Here is a 19,331-nt window from a genome sequence, read left to right as displayed (position 1 = left end):
CTATTAGGCTACTAGGCTTAATTATAACTACTTTAAAGCTAATTCTACCTTTAAGTATAGCTTATACTTTAAGCTTTTATACTAAAAAATAGAGTAATATAATATTAAGAGTTAGTATATCTATAATATAGATAAGAAGGGTTTTCTTATTAGAGTACTATTAAAAACTAAATATATATTTAATAAGAGCGCCTATAAGTAGAGAAAGATTAGAGCTATACTCTAGAATAGTAATAGGGAGTAGATTACTACTATAGCTTATATATGCGCTAATAGTACTACTCTTACTTTTACCCTTATTTATTAGTCCTAATCTAGAGCTCTATAGGATACCTAGTTATAAGATTTTAACCTATTATAATACTAAGCTTTCTTTATAGGATTACTAAGTAGGTAGATAAGCCACACCCTAGGGGTATCCTAGCTTAAGGAGGTGTTTAATTACAAGATAAAAGCTAAAGCTTATACTTTATACTAGCTCCTTATCCTTAATAGCTATAGATCTTATATAATAATAAAGTTTATTAAGTACTATAATAAATATAAGATCCTACTTATAATATATCCCCCTTATAGTACTTACACCCTTTAGCTACTTAATATTATAGTATTTACTCCCTTTATAGCTTTATATAAAGCTTAACTATCTAGTTTTCTAGATAGCTCCTAAGGGCTTATAAGCATTACTAAGAGGGATTTCTACTAGTTATTTAATACTATATAGAGTAATACCTTTAAGGAAAAGCTAATATTAATAGCTTTTAAAGTAATAGGTATCTTACTACTTAACCCTAATATTATCCTTTTAAGGTTTAAAGCACCTATAAATAATAGTAACTAGCCTTCTTTAAGTAATAGTATAACCTTAATATTAAGTATAAGTAATTAGAGAAAGATAGAGTAGTTACTCTATAATACTATAATTAATATCTATAATAAATAGTTAAAGAAGCTTAGCTAGATAATCTATACTATATTAGTAAGAAATACTCTACTTAACCACAAAAATAAACACCTAAGGGCTACCCTAGCTAATAAGAAGAAGCGTAGGAAGCGTAGTAAACCTCTATTATTACCCCCTAATAATAATTTATTAGTAGTGCCTAATTTATTTTACTATTAAAGGTAAAGCAAGTATTTAAGCTCTAGGAGTAAAAGAACCTTAAAGAATAGGAGCTATAATACTAAAAAAGTAAGGTAATTAAGCTTTATAAGTAATAGAAGCTTGCTAAAGCTTAATTTATAAAGGAGTGTTACCTAAATTAAGTAATTACTAAGAAGGAGTAGGAGGAGAAAGCTACCTAAAAAGCTACTACACGTAATAAGCAGAAAACTACTAAGCAACTAGAAAAGTAACTTTAAAATAATAATAAAACGTCCTAAATAGGTAAGAGGTAAATCCTTAAGCCTCCTACTATTATACTAGCTAAGGTAGTTGTTGCAGGAGGGATATCAACCGGATCACGGAGTATCTTAATCCGATTAATCCCGATTAATACCCCTGTATGACCCACTATCTAATCAACTGCTAGCTTACTGCCAAGTGCCTAATAAAAAGCAGGAGCTCTAGTAAGGAAGGTTTACTAATTATTTACCTTCTAGTAAGGGTAGCTAAAGCTCTATATATATAAGTACAATTGTAGTAGATACAATCTAATAATCTATCTCCTAAATTATTCCTAACCTTAGTAATCTAAATTTCTATAGTTATAAGCCTAGTTCGCACTTTACCTTATTAAAGATTGTCCTATCTATTTAAGCGTATTGTTTAACTTAGACACTAAGCTAGTAAGCTTTACTCTTTATACTATTTCTTAAGCAAAAGCTTACTTATTACTCTTCTACTATAAGCGACTAAATTCTAAAGGGGGATATCCTACTTACTAGATTAACTAACTAGCCTACCTAGTATATTTAATTTAGATACTATACCCTAACTAAAGGGATCTAGGTAGAGGTAGACCCTAAGGCTCTAGATACTAAAAACTACTTTAAGAATAAACCTATTAAGCCTAATATGCTAATAGATATTGCGCTATCTAATATAATAAGCGAGCAGTACAAGCTCTAAATAGCTTAGTACTAAGCCTGCTTATTAGATTAGGTATTAAAGTTATTAGCAATCTAGAACCTCTTTATATAGGTTAATAATATAGTAGATTAAGGGATCCTTACCCTAGCCTATATAGAGCTTGTTAATTAAGGAAGAGTAACCCTCTAAGCACTTATCTAAGTGCTCTATAATAACCTAGCGCTAACTAACTTAAGCGCTGTAACACTAGTAAGATTATAGTATAAAGCTTATCTTACTAAGGTAAAGATAAGTAGCTAAGACGCTAATTACTAGTAGAAGGAGTAGATAATCCTATATACGCAAGCTAAGGTATACAACGTACCTAATATTAAAGGATAGCTTATAGTACAGGATTATCTTAAAGCTCTATCTACTAGGATCTTACTAGAGTAGGGTTAAAACATGTTTTAAAGGATTATTAAAAAGTTAGTAATAGGAGAGCTAACTTATAACCTCCTATAGGTTACTAAGATCTATTTATTACTTCTTTAAGAGAATAATATAAGATTAAGCTCTAAGGGTCCTAGAGTGTTTACAATAATAGGAGCTCTACCTTCTAATTAACTAAAGAAGGAGTCTTTATACCTATATAGTAGATCTTACCTATAGAAACCTCCTAAATATAAAAATATTATTAAAGCTTAGACTAATATAGGTAATAAGCTTACTACTACTTAATAATTAGAGATTAAGAAAAAGATTAATAGGAATCTAAAATTCAAAGAGTTAAGAAAAGCTCTAATTAAGTCCTATCCTATTAATTAAGATTATAGTAGTAAGGCAAAAGAAAACGCGATTACCTATCTAGGCAGTATCTAGGCGGCACTAATTAACCCTATATTAATAGCAGAGAAAACAAATAGGATCTATTTAACTATAGACTTTAAAGCTTACGCTCTATTAAAGAGCACTATCTTTAATAATAGGGGTGTAGTGCACCTAGTTAATAATATAAGCTACCTAGAAGAAAGCTTGTTTAGATTAGTTAAATATAAGATAGTTAAAGCAGGAACTTAAGCTTTTCTAATCTTAGGCAGAGGGACAAGAGTAATCCCTAATACTCTTAATAGACCAAGAGGTCTAAAAACAGAAGATTTAGTGCTTACTAATATAGTGTTAGTAGAAGGTTTTTATATAAATATTATATTAGAAGCTTAATTACTTAAAGTAGGAGTTTAGTTCCTTAGGCTAGATGCTACCTTATAGTTTAGATTATTAGAAAAGAGCGTTGTATTAGCTAAGTTACTCTATAAGTTTAACTTAACTTTCCTAGAATATAAGCCCTCTACTTCTTATCTAATAATCTAAAGCATAGTGCCTAAATAACCCTAGCAATCCTAGATAACTTACCTAAGACACGACAGTAAGGAGCTTTAGCACTAATAATTAGGCTATTTAGGTGTTATGGACTGGCCTCAAGGGGGGAATGCAATGAGCGTTGATAATAGTATTCAGTATCTTGAAGGAGAGATAAGCCCTCCACGCCTTTTTATGGGTGTCCAGTGTGTTCGCTTAGTAGTGGTGTTAGACTCGGTCCGTCTTGTGTTAGACCCAGGCTTGGGCATAAGCCCAAGTCCTTCACATTAGGACCTAAGGCGCTTAAAGCTCTAGTTAAGTTAGCTATAAACGTTAGGATTAAAGGAACTCCTAGGAGCAAATGCGAGCACTACGCTATTACACATGCCTAATAGGTTATATTAAGATAACTAAGGGAAAGATTACTACATCTATACTACTAGGTATTATAGGATCTATTTAATATACTAATAGGTATAGCTTATAAGTAATAGATCTTGGTATTAAAGTGTGACTACTTAGGAAAGCTTTATACCTATCTACTATAAGCTAAAAACCTTAATAAGATTATATAGGTGTTTAAAAATTTTAAGAGCTTAATACTTAACTAATATAAGCTTAGTATAGTTAAGATTATGCAAGATAATAATATTATAACGCTCCCTTAGCGTGGCAAATCTTGCTTTTAGATCTAGGCAGCTAATAATAGTATTAAAATTAAGAGCTTACCTGTATATACCTATAAACCTAATAGAGGAGTAGAAAGAGTAGGGCAGGAGATTATAATAAAATTAATTAAAATAAGGATTAGTGCTAACCTACTAATAAAGCTCTAGCCTAAAATTATTAAAGCAGCAACTTAGCTCTATAATATAAGCCTATCCTATACTTATAATATAATATTACCTAATAAAGTGCTAGATTATTAGTTTACTAGATACTTTAGGTAGTAGCAACTAGAGCAGATAAGGGAGGCAACTACTAATCTCTGCCCTAATTAGAGCGGAATATACGCCTATAGCTGTTAAGCTTACCCCCTTAACTAAGATTAAGTAGCTAGGCGTTACAAGAGGGTTTTTAAGGTAAACCCTTAGGGTTATATTAGATATCTAGTAGGATATAGAGTATCTAATATATATAGGATATAGATCCCCTTGCTTAATTAGATTATTATAATATAGAATATTACCTTTAATAAGGATCTTTTCTATAAAGAGAAAGATCTAGAGTAGCTTTAATAGTTAGAGGCTTAAAAGATAGTTAATATTATTAGTAAAGATAAGATCTATAATATAGGAGAAGTATATAAAGAGCTTAATATCTTTAATTAGCTTTATATTATAGTAGAGTAATATAAGGAGTCTAGTAAGCAAGGAGGACTAAACCTAGTGTAGGAGCTAGGGGGTAGGGTAGAGCTAGAGGAGGTAGATAATTAGGCTAGCTAGCCTAGTAATTCACAACCCCCTAAGTAGACACCTCTAGCGTAGGTACTAAGTATAGCTAGCTTAGCACAAAGGATCTATATAAAGTCCCCTAAGCTAATAGGGCTCTAAACTCCTAAACTAATACTAGAACTAAACTTTAGTATAGGAGATAAAGGATCTATATAAGTTATAGATTAGGGTTATACTACCTAAGATAGTAGTAATCTAACTTACTTTAACGCTATAATAGGTAGCTCCTAGGAAAGACCTAGAGGGGAGAGTGCTATTAGTAGGTTACTCTATAAGAGCACAGAGATAGGTAAGGGCACCCTATCTAGCTCTTATAGGGGTGGTAAGTAGAGCTTCTACCTACCTACTTTAGGACTAGATTCTATATCTCCTGTAGATCCCTTATAAGCGGCACCTAGAGCTCCTAGAAGAAGTAGAAAACTACAAGTTAAAGGACTGCCACTAACGCGTGTTAGTAAGCAAGCTTAGGGATAGGACCCTAATAAACTACTAGGAGGATCTATAAGTATAGGGATATATATAGTAATAGATCTATTAGATATAGATCTAATTAGAAATCCCTTATATAATCTTTTAGTATATCCTAAACTAAATACTATAATCTATACTATAATTATAGTAGTAATAGGGAGCAAATCTCCTAAAAACCCTAAAAGGAATACGCACTAGGACGCTCTATAAAAAGAGCTAAAATAATAGAAGGATCTCTATAACTACTAAATAGGATAGTAATTTAGAGACGCAGCATATAAAGAAATTAATACTCTACTAAAAGCTAGTACCTAGGAGGAGATTAATAGGCTAACTAAAGGAGAGCGTCTACTTCTACTTAAATAGGTGTTTATATATAAGCTTAATTAGGATAGTTACCTAATTAAGTGCAAAGTAAGGATAGTAGTAAGAGGAGATCTATAGCTTACTAACTTAATTTATTTAACCTACGCAGCTACCTTAGTAGCTTAAACCTTTAGGACTATAATAGCTATTAGAGCTAAGTTTAACCTTAAGATATATTAATATAACGTTGTTAGAGCTTTCCTTAACGCCTTAAGGGATTAATACCCTATAGTTATCTATAAGCTACCTAAAGGATATTAAATACCTAGGAAGTGCGTTAAGCTTAAATAAGCTCTATATAGATTAAAAGACTTACTATTATTATAGTATAATAAGCTCTTAACTACACTCTAAGAAAATAAGCTTATTACTTCTAAAGAGGAGCTATGCCTATTCTTTAATAGAGATTGTAGTATCTTGTTAATATTCTATATAGATAATATCCTATTGCTCTATTACTAAAACTACGCAAGCTAAGCTTATAAAGTTATCTAAGCTCTAAAGCAAAGATATACTATAGAAGAGAAGGGACCTATAAGCTAGTTTCTAGGGGTAAGAGTAATCTAGGATAGAAAGAGATAGATAATAACGCTTGTTTATAATAAATACATTAACAAGATTATAAAGAAATTTAATCTAGTAGAGATAGGAAAATTCCCTGCTATACTACTATTAAGTAAAGATATTAAAAAGAGCACTAGAGAAGCTACTAAAAAGGAGATTAAGGACTATTAGGAGCGCGTTAGATTAATCCTTTACACCTTAATTATAGTGCGCCCTAATATTGCCTATATAGCCTCCTAGCTCTCCTAATACCTTACTAACCTATCTAAATAACACTTTAATGCAGTTAATTAAGTAATTATCTATCTATACTAAACTTAATACTAATTAATCTAATATAGGAATAGGGATCCTAATAAGCTTATAATATATAGTAATGCGTTATTTGCTAATAATATTAATACTTAGCAATTATTATATAGGTACCTAATTATGCTCTTTAGAGGACCTATTATTTAGAAGGCAGCTTAATAAGTAACTATTACTATATTAACTACTAAGGTAGAGCTCCTTGCGCTTAAGTAAGTAAGTAAAGAAGTAATAGCGTTAAAACGCTTTTTAACTAAAATATACCTTACTTTAGATACTACCTAGATAATTAATTATAATAATTAATAAACTATTAGGTTAGTAGTAGGTAATAATAAAAGGATTACTACTAAGCTACACTATATAGATATTTAAAATATATAGCTTAGATAAGAGTATAAAAAGGGATCTTTCTATATTACCTACCTACCTACTAGTAATATACTAGCTAATAGGCTTACTAAAAACCTAACTTTATAATAATTTATAAGGTTTAGAGAGCACCTAAAGTTATATAATAGTAGAGTATAGATTATATAATATTAATTAAAGTAAGGTAGTATATAAGATCTATTAATATATAATATAAAAATAACTAACTATAGCCTACCTCTCTATTATTAACTAGGTAGCTTCCCTAAGGAGCTCTATTACGCGCGTAAAGCGTGCCTTAGAGTCTATAGGGAGCTACCTAGGTTACCTTACCCTAGAATCTATAGGGGGAACCTTAGAGGAGCTAGAGTCCTTATTTTCTAATAAGAAGCTCTAGGCACCCTTAGCTATAGAAGTAGCCTTACGTGTAAGCTTAGTAGTAGTAGTAGTAGCTTTTACTAGCTCCTACTATTTAGCCTTACTCTCCTTAAGGAGTACTAAGACCCTTTACTTCTTATCCTTAAGAAGGTCTTAGCTCTTACCTACTTACTTCCTTACTAGGAAGGATAGCGTAGAATATTAGGCAAGCTTAGGGCTATTAGTTTATTAGTATAAGATCTTACTAAAGTATTATAAAGGAAAATTTCTTATATAGATTATATATATTAGGATATAGCTATACCTAGAGGAGCACTACTAGTACTAAGTCTCCCTACTAGAAGAGTTATAGCACTTGCTATTAGACTTATTAAAGAGCGCTAAGCGTAGATAATTTAGATAAGTTTTAGTATAATAAATACTAGGCTCTCTATAGTAGGAGGATCTTAGGGTCTCCTTAGGAGCTAGAGAGGGAGTAGGGGCAGGAGTAGGGGCCTTAGGCAGGGTCTAGGGAGGAGCAGGAGCTAGAGCTAGAGTTAGAGCTAGAGTAGTAGGAGCTAGAGCAGGAGCAACCTTCCTTAGCTTTATAATCTTAGCTATAGTAGTAGTAGCTATATACTTAGCTACTATATACTCTATAATAGCCTTACACTTAGTAGTAGTATACTCTTTTTTAGTAGTAGTAGCTTTAGAGACTATAGCTTTAGCTACGCAGGAGGTAATAAGGGTAGTATAGGTAGAGTAAGCGTAAGTAGCAGGTTTTAACTTTAACTAAGATATAGGTTAGTAGGGATATAAGTATAGTTTAGATCTTTAGGGTTATATAATCTTATAACTTAAGCTATAGTAAAGATTATAGTTAGGTAGATAAAGTTATAGAGCTCTGTCTAGATAATATCTATATATATAAGCGTAGGCTAAATAAGAAAGGCGCGCTAGTTAGTATCTAAAGGGTAAGCTAATTTAACCCTTTAGATATATAACGCTCTAATTAGCTACACTACCTACTAACTATAAGTATAACTATAATAATAATAAAAGATCTACCTATACCTAGAGGGTGTGTTGTAGAAGGGATATTAACTAGATTACAGAGCATCTTAATCTAATTAATCCTAATTAATACCCCTATATAACCTACTATCTAATTAACTACTAGCTTACTACTAAGTGCCTAATAAAAAGTAGGAGCTCTAGTAAGGAAGGTTTACTAATTATTTACCTTCTAGTAAGGGTAGCTAAAGCTCTATATATATAAGTACGATCGTAGTAGATACAATCTAATAATCTATCTCCCAAATCATTCCTAACCTTAGTAATCCAAATTTCCATAGTAGTTAATAAGAAGCTAGTAGAAGAGGATATAGTAGTAGAGGCAACTTTACAGCGTGGGCGCCTAATTAGACCCCCTAAAAAGCTACTTATATAATCTAAAATATTTAATCTACTCTAATAGATCTAATAATCGCGACTCTAAGAAATCTCGTGATAATAGCTATTATAGGTGGCGCAATATCCTTATTTAGTGGGTGGTGGATTTTGGTGTTGGTGGGCGCTCGGTGGGGGTGGGCGCTCGGTGGTGGATCACGTTATAACATGTAACACCGCCCTGGCCAATGCGCGTCCAGCAATCCTCCTCGGCCCTCACTAACGACATGTCCCAATTGACCCCGTTGTTTCATCGTTGCAAATCTGATCCACTTGCGACGAGCAATGCACCTTCATGGCTGTAAGAGGGAGGCGCTGGATACTCGGACACTCGTGCCCGCTGCTCCATTGCAGTGCATACGGATGCCTTGGGCGTCTTCGGGGATGAAGATGGCCGAGGGTAGGGTAGGTAGGCCGGGGAGCTGGGCCCTTGGGGTCAAGGTTACGATGATACCACTCGTTACCTCTTCTCACGATGAATGTGGCATGACCGACTGAACATCATCCATTTTCGTTACCTCCCTTTTCTCCCGTCTACTACTATAGAGTTCGACTCTTTCCTTTTGGTCGACGCTGCGCGTTTGTTTTGGTTTTCTAGCTCTTTTTCTCTCTTTTGTTTCAAGGTTGTCCACCACACCCTACTACACACCCACTCCTTGCAGGCCCGGCGCCCGTTCTTCAATATCGTTTCCTCGTTTGCCTGTCTCAGTATCTAGAAGCTCAAAATTCCTTGCAGCAGTTTTTCCCTGGGTAGTACCTGTGACTATTCTCTCAGCGCAATTGGCTCAGCGCAATTGGCTCAGTTGCGCTCGCATCTCAATCGCCACCAGGCTTTGCCTTCAGAGCGCATTGCCGGAAAGTGAGCTGCTCATCCTTCGCCCTGGATTTTTAGACAAAAGCATTGGAGGGATAGAGAATCTCTGGTGTCCCCAGCAACGCACAGTTTCCTCGGATCATTACAATAAGATCTGCAGTGTGCAATCGGCAACCCAGCAACAGGTACATTGCGGAACTTCACGAACCGCAACAGTTCACGTCTCAAGACGTCACCTCACTGATTCAAACACGACTCGTCTCACACATCACCATCCGTTTGCCAATCACATTTTCACTTTGTGAACGGCAACCCAGCCTAACGTCACCGTCTCCCTCAGCACTCTGTGGTTTTTACCACAACACGCATACCACGTAAACCACATTCCAGGGAAATCTCGCAATGGGATTCTCAACACTGCGCATCGCTATTCTCGGCCTTACTCTACTCGTGAGCACCACTTCGGCTACCATCAGTCTTTCGAACTTCACACCACGGATCGACAATCTTCCCGCGCAATGCGCAACTGTATACACTACCAACATCGAAGGCTGCGTTGCTGGTGACTTTTCTTCCACAGACGGATCCACGCCCATCTGTAGTGAAGCATGCCTTCAAGGTCTCGCCAAGATTCAGAATGCTGTGTCTCAGAGCTGTGCGGGTGTTGATGTCGGCGAGACTTCCATCATTGGCGTTTTCCAGAACGGCCTTGGGTTGAGGGCGCTGTGCCCGGCTGGCACAGTCACATCGCAAAGTTCAAGTACAACTAAGACTACCACTACAAAAGTGTCTGTCCCCCCTCGGAGCAGCGCAGGTGCGACGACAACCACGTCATCAGCCGAGTCGGTACGGCCAAGTGGAGTTGCGTCCGCATCATCGCCACCGGGGACAGAGGATGCGCAATCATCAAGTCTTTCAGGCTCGAGGCCATCGCTGGACACGTTCACGACATCGGCGCAAGCAACAAACGTAGCGCCGTCTTCGACAGCACGCGCGAGCACGACCCGGGCTCCCAGCAACCAGCTCTCCAACACAGGATCTGGCGGCGGATCACCTTTCGATGTTGTCGCGGTTGCCTCGTCCTCACAATTAAAGATGTTGAACATGACTGTGGCATCACTCATTGCGACAGCAGTCTTGTTCTTTGCATGTGCTTGAGTCTTATCAGCAACCCCCAAAGTTTCCTTGTGTTTACGCATTGCCAGGATGGCTACGACGGCGTTTGGGATGTTATATTTGTACTATATACCCGCACTGGACTGAGCCTCGAGGTTAGCCAGTTGAGCAAGATGTGGTGGAAATCGTGGTGGCAGAGATACCCCTATGATCAGAAGGATACTGGGAATGATGGCAGTCCACTTGTATCAAAATCAAGTGGTGTAGACATGCATGGAATGGATTGGAAAAGATAGAAATGCTCCGAATAGTAAAGACGCTTTGCACCTCATGACGATGTGCAGTTGTATATACAGTTGAGGCCCATTGGGGCCATGGTGTCTCCATTCCAGCCCCACGACTAGTCGACGTTAGACCCTTGTCACGAGAGCAACTAGCGAGTGCAACTGCACCCCAGACGTAATCGCCCGCTTCTCGCCCTCAGCTGCTTTCTCTCGACTTCTCACACGCTCTTCAATAACTTGGCCTCGTTATGGAGAAACGTAGTCGCAAGTGGCCACCATGAGGAAAACACTATTGCTGTGTTTTATACACGGTTTCAAGGTGAGTTGTTCTACTACAAGTCTGGAGGCGGCTGCGTCATCGCGAGGTTGAGGGGCTCATCCACCAGACCATTCGATCCCATGCGCAACTGCAAGACAAGCATGGCTCGTGGTAGAAGACAGTACTGATACGAATGGCTACACCAGGGTGGCGATGATACTTTCGGCAACTTCCCCTCGCACCTCAAAGCCCTCCTCCAACATGCACTTCCCAAGGTCTCCATCCTCACCATCACCTACCCCAAATTCGAGACTCGAGGCGACCTTACAGAATGCGTCGCGCGCTTCCGTGAATGGCTTGAGAACAAGGTGATAGATCTCGAAGTGGCCAACTCGACACCATCACCTACCGTTGACCCCTCCGTGCGTACAATCCTCGTAGGCCACTCCATGGGCGGCATCGTCGCAGCAGAGGCCCTTCTCTCCATTGTTTCAGATCAACCCATTCACTCACAGTCGAACTCGCAAAATGGCTCCCCAGGCTCTCTTCGCGACCACTCCACCCTCATGTTCCCCTACATCCAAGCCATCCTCGCCTTTGATACGCCCTACCTGGGCATCGCCCCAGGCGTCGTGGCCCATGGCGCAGAAAAGCACTGGAACACGGCCAGCTCGGCCTACTCGGCCTACTCCTCCCTCGCTGAGGCCTTCGGATGGGGCGCAAAAGACACTACCCCTAGCGCCGTAGATGCAAGTCGCATGCTTCCTGCGGCCAGCGATCCCACCGCCGACGCTGCGTCCGCGCCCTTATGGCAGAGATATGGGCGGGTAGCCATGTTCGCCGGCGCAGCGGGCGCAATCGCTGCTGGTGGTGCGGCCGCATACATGAAAAAGGACCAAATCACACAGGGTGTTACGTGGGCGACTTCACACCTCGAGTTCGTCGGCGTACTCGCTCGCCCCGAGGAATTGCGGAAACGCCTCGAGCGCGTCATCAAACTTACTGCATCACAAGATCTGGGCTTCACAAACATGTACACGACGTTGGGACATGCCGTGGACCGCGAAAACAAAGAATCAGGGTGGACTGGAAAGGTCGCGGGTAAAGATCGCACGTTTTGCAACCTTCCAAAGGGCGAAATCAAGAACTACTTCACGCCCGCAGTTAACGATAAAAGTACTGCGGAGACCTGGGCGCATATGAACATGTTCGAGGGAAAGAATAACCCAGGCTACTATACGTTGAGTGAGACGGCCAAGGAGAAGATTATAGAGTGGGTCGAGGATACTGAATGGTATGGAAGCAGTGAGGGCCCCTTGCAGGGGCAAGTTGGTGAAGAGGCGGAGATAGTGGAGCGGCAAGAGGTGGATGAGGAGATGCAGAGGGAGGCTAATGCCAGGGGTTCCAAGGAAATTAGACGAGACGGCGAGGAGGAAGGATTTGTAGATTTGAAGAGGCCAAGTTGTGAGATGTGGGAGCGAGAGAAGAGAGGAGGGAAGAAGAGGGCATTGTGATGTGTGGAAGCGCTGGGCTGGATATAGGAAACTAGGGCACACACCGTTTTAACACACCGTTTGGAGGCGCATAACGACAATATGGCGAACTACTCGCTCTCTAAACTGGCCGATATATAAATCCTAGCACGTCAAGAACTCTTGCGGGGAAAGAGAAGATGCCCGCAGTGCATCCGTCTGAACTTGACGCTTTATTGGTCATTATGTGCAAACATTGTTCGAAATCCGTAAATTGCGTGCTCGTATATTTCCTGTGCTGTGTCCTTGTAAGCATCTACTTTTGCAAGCATGTAAAGGTGATGTTGTCCGAAGATGAATGATGAAGAAGACGGAGAAGGTCGCGTCCTGGCCAGGTTCGCAACGCGTCATACCTAGTCTAGCGCCAAATTGACCTCGCAGCAGTTTGGCTTTACAATCTTCCTACCACGACCATTTGCGCCACCGTCCCTGTTAGACAGTATAGGCGCAATATAGGGCAAACATGGGTCGGAATACAGATAAGCTCTACATTACACACTCGGAGTGGTCATCGGCGGACGCCTTCGGTACTGCGCGCGGCGCAAACAGCGCAAACCGGAATTCCAACACAGGCCTCTCGTCAACCTTCAAGCGGCTTCCTTTCAATTACTGCGCCGTCTCCCTCCAGCCCTTTACCGACCCCGTATGCACGTCTTCAGGAACCATCTTCGACCTCACCCAGATTCTCACCTGGCTGTCCAAACACCCCGACACGAATCCCGTCGATGGAACCCCGTTGAAGCGGGCCGATCTGATCACCTTGAACTTCACCAAGAACGAGGATGGCGAATATGTGGACCCGGTCACATACAAGGTATTCACAGACAATACACACATTGTTGCGCTGCGAAAGAGCGGGAACGTGTTCGCGTGGGACACGGTGGAGAGACTGAACATCAAGGCGAAGAATTGGAGGGATCTGGTCAGCGATGACGAGTTTACCAGGAAAGATATCATCACGCTTCAGGATCCGCAGAACATCGAATCGAGAGACTTTGGCTCCTACAAGCATGTCAAGGAGGGAGACACGGTCATGCCAGGCGCAGAGAGCGGTGTAAACAAGGAGGCGCTGGGCAACGCAGCAAAGATCCTCAAGGCAAAAGAAGCCGTCGCAAAAGCACGAGCGGAGCGACAAGCAAAGGCGCAAGGCTCAACCGCATCAAAGGCCCTCACCACGGCCCCCAAGAATGGTGCACCGGCAGCGACAGGCACCGAGGTCAAGAAACCAGCCTACAACGCCGCCGTATACACCTCGGGCAAAGCAGCTGCATCTTTCACCTCCACAGGCGTAACCCCGCATACATCCGGCGAACGTGCCCTCCTCTCCGACGAAGACTACATGCTGCGCCCCAAACGCATAAAACACAAAGGCTATGCCCGCATCTCCACCTCCCTCGGCGACCTCAACATCGAACTCCTCCCCGAATACGCCCCCCGCGCCGTCTGGAATTTCGTGAAGCTCGCCCAAAAGGGATACTACAAAAATACAATTTTTCACCGCAACATCAAGGGCTTTATGATCCAGGGCGGCGACCCGACGGGCACAGGGCGCGGCGGCCAGAGCATCTGGGGCAAGCCGTTTAACGACGAATTCGAAGGGCCCGAACGCCACAAGACACGTGGTATACTGAGCATGGCGAACAAAGGCAAGAATACAAACACTAGTCAATTCTTCATCTCCTACCGTGCATTGCCGCATTTAGACCGCAAACACACGATTTTCGCGCGCGTGGTCGGTGGCCTGGATACCACGCTTACCACTATGGAGGCCGCTCCCGTCGGCGAAAAGGACAGGCCGGTGGATGATATCGTGCTGCAGGATGTCGTCGTTTTTGTCGATCCGTTTGAAGAGTGGCAGAAGGAGCGCAAGGAGAAGGAGAGTCTGGAGACGGAGGCAGAGGAGATTAAAAGGCAAGGTGGGACGGCGGACGATAAGACCACGTGGACTGGCAAGCGCATCAGGCCGGACGGCACGGTGGAGAATGGGAGCAGTGATGGATTGGGCGTGGGCAGGTATTTAATAGCTGCAAAGCAGGAGGTTGTGGGAGGGGATGAGGTGCTGGGGTATGTGGATGAGGAGGAGGATGTTGCACCAGTTAAGAAGAAGGCAAAGGCCGGTGGGTTTGGGAATTTCGAGGCGTGGTGATGTGGTGGTGCAGTGCTGTTCTTTTTTAGGGGGGGATAAAGTAAAAGTACAATCAGCTTCGTGAATGATACCCCGAGCCTGGCGAGCTTGTTGTGTTTCCAACCCCCCCCTACTATTCTAATCTTTATGATGCACTGCGCTTGTATTCATTTCGCGTAGACCGCCACGTCACGTTGAGGATCGGAAAGCAGAGAATTTGAATTTTGCCGAATTGGAAGTTGCCGAAGTTGGCCTGGAGCTAGGTGTTGCAAAGACGATTGTTGGCTACATGAACGAGTCCCCGTATATTGGTTCTCTTACCAGGAAGAATTGCTGAAACTATAGGAAAAAGGGGACAAGGGACAGGACCTTTCAACGTGAGATTACAAATACATTGGATCTTTGTACATCATTCCAGTAATGCCAGGCATTAGCCCCGTCAGTGCAAGAAATCCACGCCCATCTCCCCGGTCAAACCCCCAGCGTCAACGCCCCAGAAGAAGGGCTAGCAATACATCTTGCAACGAGCCATCGCTGAATTTCAATGGTTTTGATACAGAAACAAAGGATCATGTAGCTCTTTGTATGAAAGCTGTATAAAGCCATATTAGCATTACTTTCTGTATGCCAAAATGGTAGATACTTTGGTGTGGCTTGGTAATGTATTTGCTTAGGTTGCGAAAACAAAGTTTAGGCTGTACCGGTATACTATCCCTGTGATATCAGATGCGGAGAAATCAACGGGGCAAAATTCCCCAAGCCAATAAACAACCCTGTTGTCCTAGATGTATTGACTTGCAGGCTTCGTAGACCAGGCTTGAAAGTGCTGCGAGGCATGTAAGTCACTGACTTGGACGGTACACTGCCATTTTGCTGAAGCATTGCACAAAGAGTGGCCATGATTTCAGAGGTTGTCGATAACCAGAAGATGCCACTACTCGCTCTTGTGAATTCGTTGATCGATTGACGTGTAGCTGTTTTGGATCAAGGCACAAGAAGCGTTTCTGTGTGATGGCTGTTGAGTGATGCAGTAGGGTAGAGCATGACAAGTGGCCATGCCTCCCATGGGAATGCATGAGACTGCAATCTGAAAAGTCCATAGTGTCTTACGGCAAATGCCGTAGAAGTGGAGATACTGGGATTCATGGATATTCTATCAATATGGATGTGAGGGGCAGTGCAAACAAGTGTGTGCCAGAGTGTTGGGTACCGTTGAGAACGGACTTGTTCGCAGTGCAGTCAGTCTCTTTCACATGAAACTCGTTCGACGGTCCCCCCGACCATGTGTGTTGCTACCGAGGCAGATTACTCGCTCGTAGATTGGTCAAGATGACAACCTTACTCGAAAGTAGCTGCAATGTGATGTTCCGATAAGTTGGGGAAACGCCAGCACGCGGGTTGCAAGGTTGGATCTTCGATTACCCCGCGTTTTCTTAAGGCCGGACACTAACTCGACTAGTTGCCGTAGCGGCGGGGTTGCCCCTGATTGGCAAGAAACCCGTTTCTTGGATGGCTTCGGTACATGATGATGCGAGGGCATACACTCTACAGTATGAGTCGTGGCTGTCAGCTCCCTACAGTATTTCTCACGTGGGGTAGAAGAGTCTGCAAGAGAAGATTCCGGGGCTGGGGATGGCGCACTGTCTTCCGCTGCTGCCGATGAGAATGGTAACTTTGCAATGCTCGTTTCCGCGACAAGCACTATCATATCTACCGTATAATGCTCGCCAAATACGGTATTGATTGTTACTCTGTTAGAGCACGAAAAGACAGAACACTATGAGCATTCGAGAACGTTGCCACAATGAGCTCAGGTCTCAGTCTCACATTCTCCAAGATGTGTGCCACGGCCTCTGATGATTCGTCCGGTAGGAACGTCGACTATCAGAGGTCCCGTAGAGTTTGTAACGTCAGGCACCATTCGCCCTGGGAAGCCCCAACTTAGGCTAGTTCCATCTTCATCATACTTCCTTCAGTCCCTGGCCCTAGTTATGTTAAAGCCGAGGCCGTGGTCCTATAGGTCGATCGCTGGGTGTTCACTAAGCAATATGGAAAACGGAGAACTAAGAAAAGCTTGGCCACCTCAAAGGGGATCTGATCAACACAAGAGTGGAAACAAGCTACGATAACCTGGATAATGTATGCGACCACGGCGAATATCGCAGATTGGACTGCAAACCTTCAATGCTTTGCCCGGGCACCTGTTGGCGCTTGCTCGGACAGTGAACAGAAGTTTGCGGGGGAAGAACGACTTTCTAGCTTGTGATTACCATGCGAATCCAAGCATAAGTACCTCAGCTTGCACAGTATCGATCAAGCAGCTGAAGGGTTTTCAACCTCAGTCCACTATCCCCAACAAGAGCCAGATTCCTCAGGTTCACCATGCAGTTCCTGTCGGCCTTCTCACTATTCTCCATGGCTCTTGCAGCCCCAGCACCACTGGTTCCCCGGGCCAATCCCACGGTAGTCGCGCCCGCAGCACAAGCTACCATCGCTGGTGTCAGTGGTGACCGTGTCGAGTCGTTCAAGGCCATTCCATTTGCTCAACCTCCCGTGGGTCAACTCCGTCTCAAGCCGCCACAGCCCATCACAGCTGCTCTTGGAAACGTCGACGGCACCAAGGACGCTCGAGCATGTCCTCAATTCTTCTTCAGCGTAGCGGACAGCAACATCCCGGGAAATGTGTTGGGAACGCTTCTGAATACACCCATCTTCCAGGCCGCCACCAATGCTGGAGAAGATTGTCTTACTATCAATGTACAGAGACCGACTGGTACCAAGGCAGGAGACAAGTTACCGGTACTCTTCTGGATCTATGGAGGAGCCTTTGAATTGGGATCAACGTCAATGTACGACGGCAGTAGCCTGGTGACTGAGTCCGTCGCCCAAGGCAAACCCATTATTTTCGTGGCCGTCAACTACCGGGTTGGAGGCTTTGGATTCATGCCCGGAAAAGAGATCCTTGCTGATGGATCGGCCAACCTAGGCCTTCTTGATCAGCGCTTAGGGCTAGAATGGGTTGCGGACAATATCGCAGCTTTTGGAGGAGATCCCGACAAGGTCACCATTTGGGGCGAGAGTGCAGGTGCTATCTCAGTCATGGATCAGATGATGTTGTATGACGGAGACAACAACTACAAAGGAAAGCCCCTCTTCCGTGCTGGCATAATGAACAGTGGATCTATCGTGCCAGCAGATCCAGTGGATTGCCCCAAGGGCCAAGCCATCTACGATACCGTAAGTCGATCAACGAAGAATAAGACATTATCGAGACTAACGAAACTCAAGGTTGTAAAAGAAGCCGGTTGCGCAGGTTCCTCCGACACACTCTCCTGCCTGCGTGAAGTTCCATACACCAAGTTTCTCTCAGCGGCAAACTCGGTTCCAGGGGTCCTCTCCTATTTCACAGTCAATCTGTCTTACTTGCCCCGACCCGACGGCAAAACGCTAACCGCTTCACCCGATACGCTTGTAGTGGCAGGCAAATACGCAAAAGTACCATTTATTGTGGGCGATCAAGAGGACGAGGGCACGCTCTTCGGTCTCTTCACCGCAAATCTCACTACGAAGGCCGAACTCACCACCTATCTTTCCGAGATATTTTTCAACAGCGCGTCGCCAAGCGACATTGCTCGACTAGTAGACTCGTACCAAAACACCTTGGAGGACGGATCGCCCTTCCGTACAGGCTTATTGAACAACTTGTTCCCACAGTTCAAGCGATTCTCCGCTATAATAGGGGATCTGACATTTACACTTAGCCGACGACTCTTCCTTGAGACGGCTGCACAGGCCAATCCAAACGTACCTAGTTGGTCATACCTCTCGACATACAACTTTGGATTCCCTATTCTCGGCACGTTCCACGGATCCGATCTCTTGCAGGTATTCTATGGGGTGTTACCAAACAATGCTGCCAAGTCAATAAGGGGGTACTACTACAACTTTGTGTATGATTTGAACCCGAATGTAGGCAATGACTATGGAAATTGGCCGCAATGGAGTGAGGGTCAACAGTTGAGGGAGTTCAAGGCCAGCAGCAACGACTATTTGAATGATGACTTTAGGAGCGACACCTATGCGATTTTGAAACAGAATATTGGTTCATTGAAGGTTTGAGAGGACACAAGGGATCATGGGAGGAGTTCATGGGATAGGATATTATCATGCATGATTGAAATTTACTTACTCTCGAACGACGTGGATGCTCATGTCCCAGATGAATTGCATATGTTTTGAGAAGAAAGAGGCGCAAATGTAGTACCAATGGCTACTGAACGCATCTCTCATGAAGTCTTATTAGTCTTGTCATCTTCAACCGCCATCATCATGCACATGCACATGCACATGCACATTACATAGTGCCTACAACGAACGCTAAGCTAAACCAATACTAGCGCCAGATGCAGGACCAGTGACGCAATATCCCACCAAACTGTAGCTAATGCACAACATTTCTACCTACCTACACCATTGACTTCGTCCCGCC

The 19,331-nt window shown here is 42.5% G+C and overlaps 5 protein-coding genes across 5 annotated transcripts; all 5 read left to right on the top strand.

Annotated features, from left to right (window-relative positions):
- Positions 1 to 8,997: 8,997 nt before the first annotated feature.
- Positions 8,998 to 9,831, top strand: IAQ61_007577 (uncharacterized protein; the record flags this gene model as incomplete). The annotated part of the gene is made up of 2 exons (XM_066097642.1): positions 8,998 to 9,121; positions 9,467 to 9,831. 2 exons carry the CDS (start codon positions 8,998 to 9,000, stop codon positions 9,829 to 9,831), a joined length of 489 nt encoding a protein of 162 aa, XP_065952139.1.
- Positions 9,832 to 9,928: 97 nt separating this feature from the next.
- On the top strand, positions 9,929 to 10,684 carry IAQ61_007576 (uncharacterized protein; the record flags this gene model as incomplete). The annotated part of the gene is made up of 1 exon (XM_066097641.1): positions 9,929 to 10,684. One exon carries the CDS (start codon positions 9,929 to 9,931, stop codon positions 10,682 to 10,684), a length of 756 nt encoding a protein of 251 aa, XP_065952138.1.
- A 434-nt stretch (positions 10,685 to 11,118) lies between these two features.
- Positions 11,119 to 12,927, top strand: IAQ61_007575 (uncharacterized protein). The gene is made up of 2 exons (XM_003842240.2): positions 11,119 to 11,245; positions 11,392 to 12,927. Exons 1-2 carry the CDS (start codon positions 11,204 to 11,206, stop codon positions 12,697 to 12,699), a joined length of 1,350 nt encoding a protein of 449 aa, XP_003842288.1. The 5' UTR covers positions 11,119 to 11,203; the 3' UTR covers positions 12,700 to 12,927.
- Positions 12,928 to 13,180: 253 nt separating this feature from the next.
- Positions 13,181 to 14,863, top strand: CYP8 (Peptidyl-prolyl cis-trans isomerase cyp8; the record flags this gene model as incomplete). Its single annotated transcript, XM_003842241.1, has 1 exon — positions 13,181 to 14,863. The coding sequence occupies one exon, from the start codon at positions 13,181 to 13,183 to the stop codon at positions 14,861 to 14,863; it is 1,683 nt and encodes a 560-aa protein (XP_003842289.1).
- Positions 14,864 to 16,812: 1,949 nt separating this feature from the next.
- On the top strand, positions 16,813 to 18,997 carry IAQ61_007573 (uncharacterized protein). Its single transcript, XM_003842242.2, has 2 exons — positions 16,813 to 18,079; positions 18,131 to 18,997. The coding sequence occupies exons 1-2, from the start codon at positions 17,225 to 17,227 to the stop codon at positions 18,959 to 18,961; spliced, it is 1,686 nt and encodes a 561-aa protein (XP_003842290.1). The 5' UTR covers positions 16,813 to 17,224; the 3' UTR covers positions 18,962 to 18,997.
- Positions 18,998 to 19,331: the final 334 nt, after the last annotated feature.

Source organism: Plenodomus lingam (assembly GCF_022343315.1).
Source record: "Plenodomus lingam strain CAN1 chromosome Unknown contig_3, whole genome shotgun sequence".
Classification (NCBI taxonomy): domain Eukaryota; kingdom Fungi; phylum Ascomycota; class Dothideomycetes; order Pleosporales; family Leptosphaeriaceae; genus Plenodomus; species Plenodomus lingam.
This window is presented reverse-complemented; position numbering and strand designations above follow the sequence as displayed.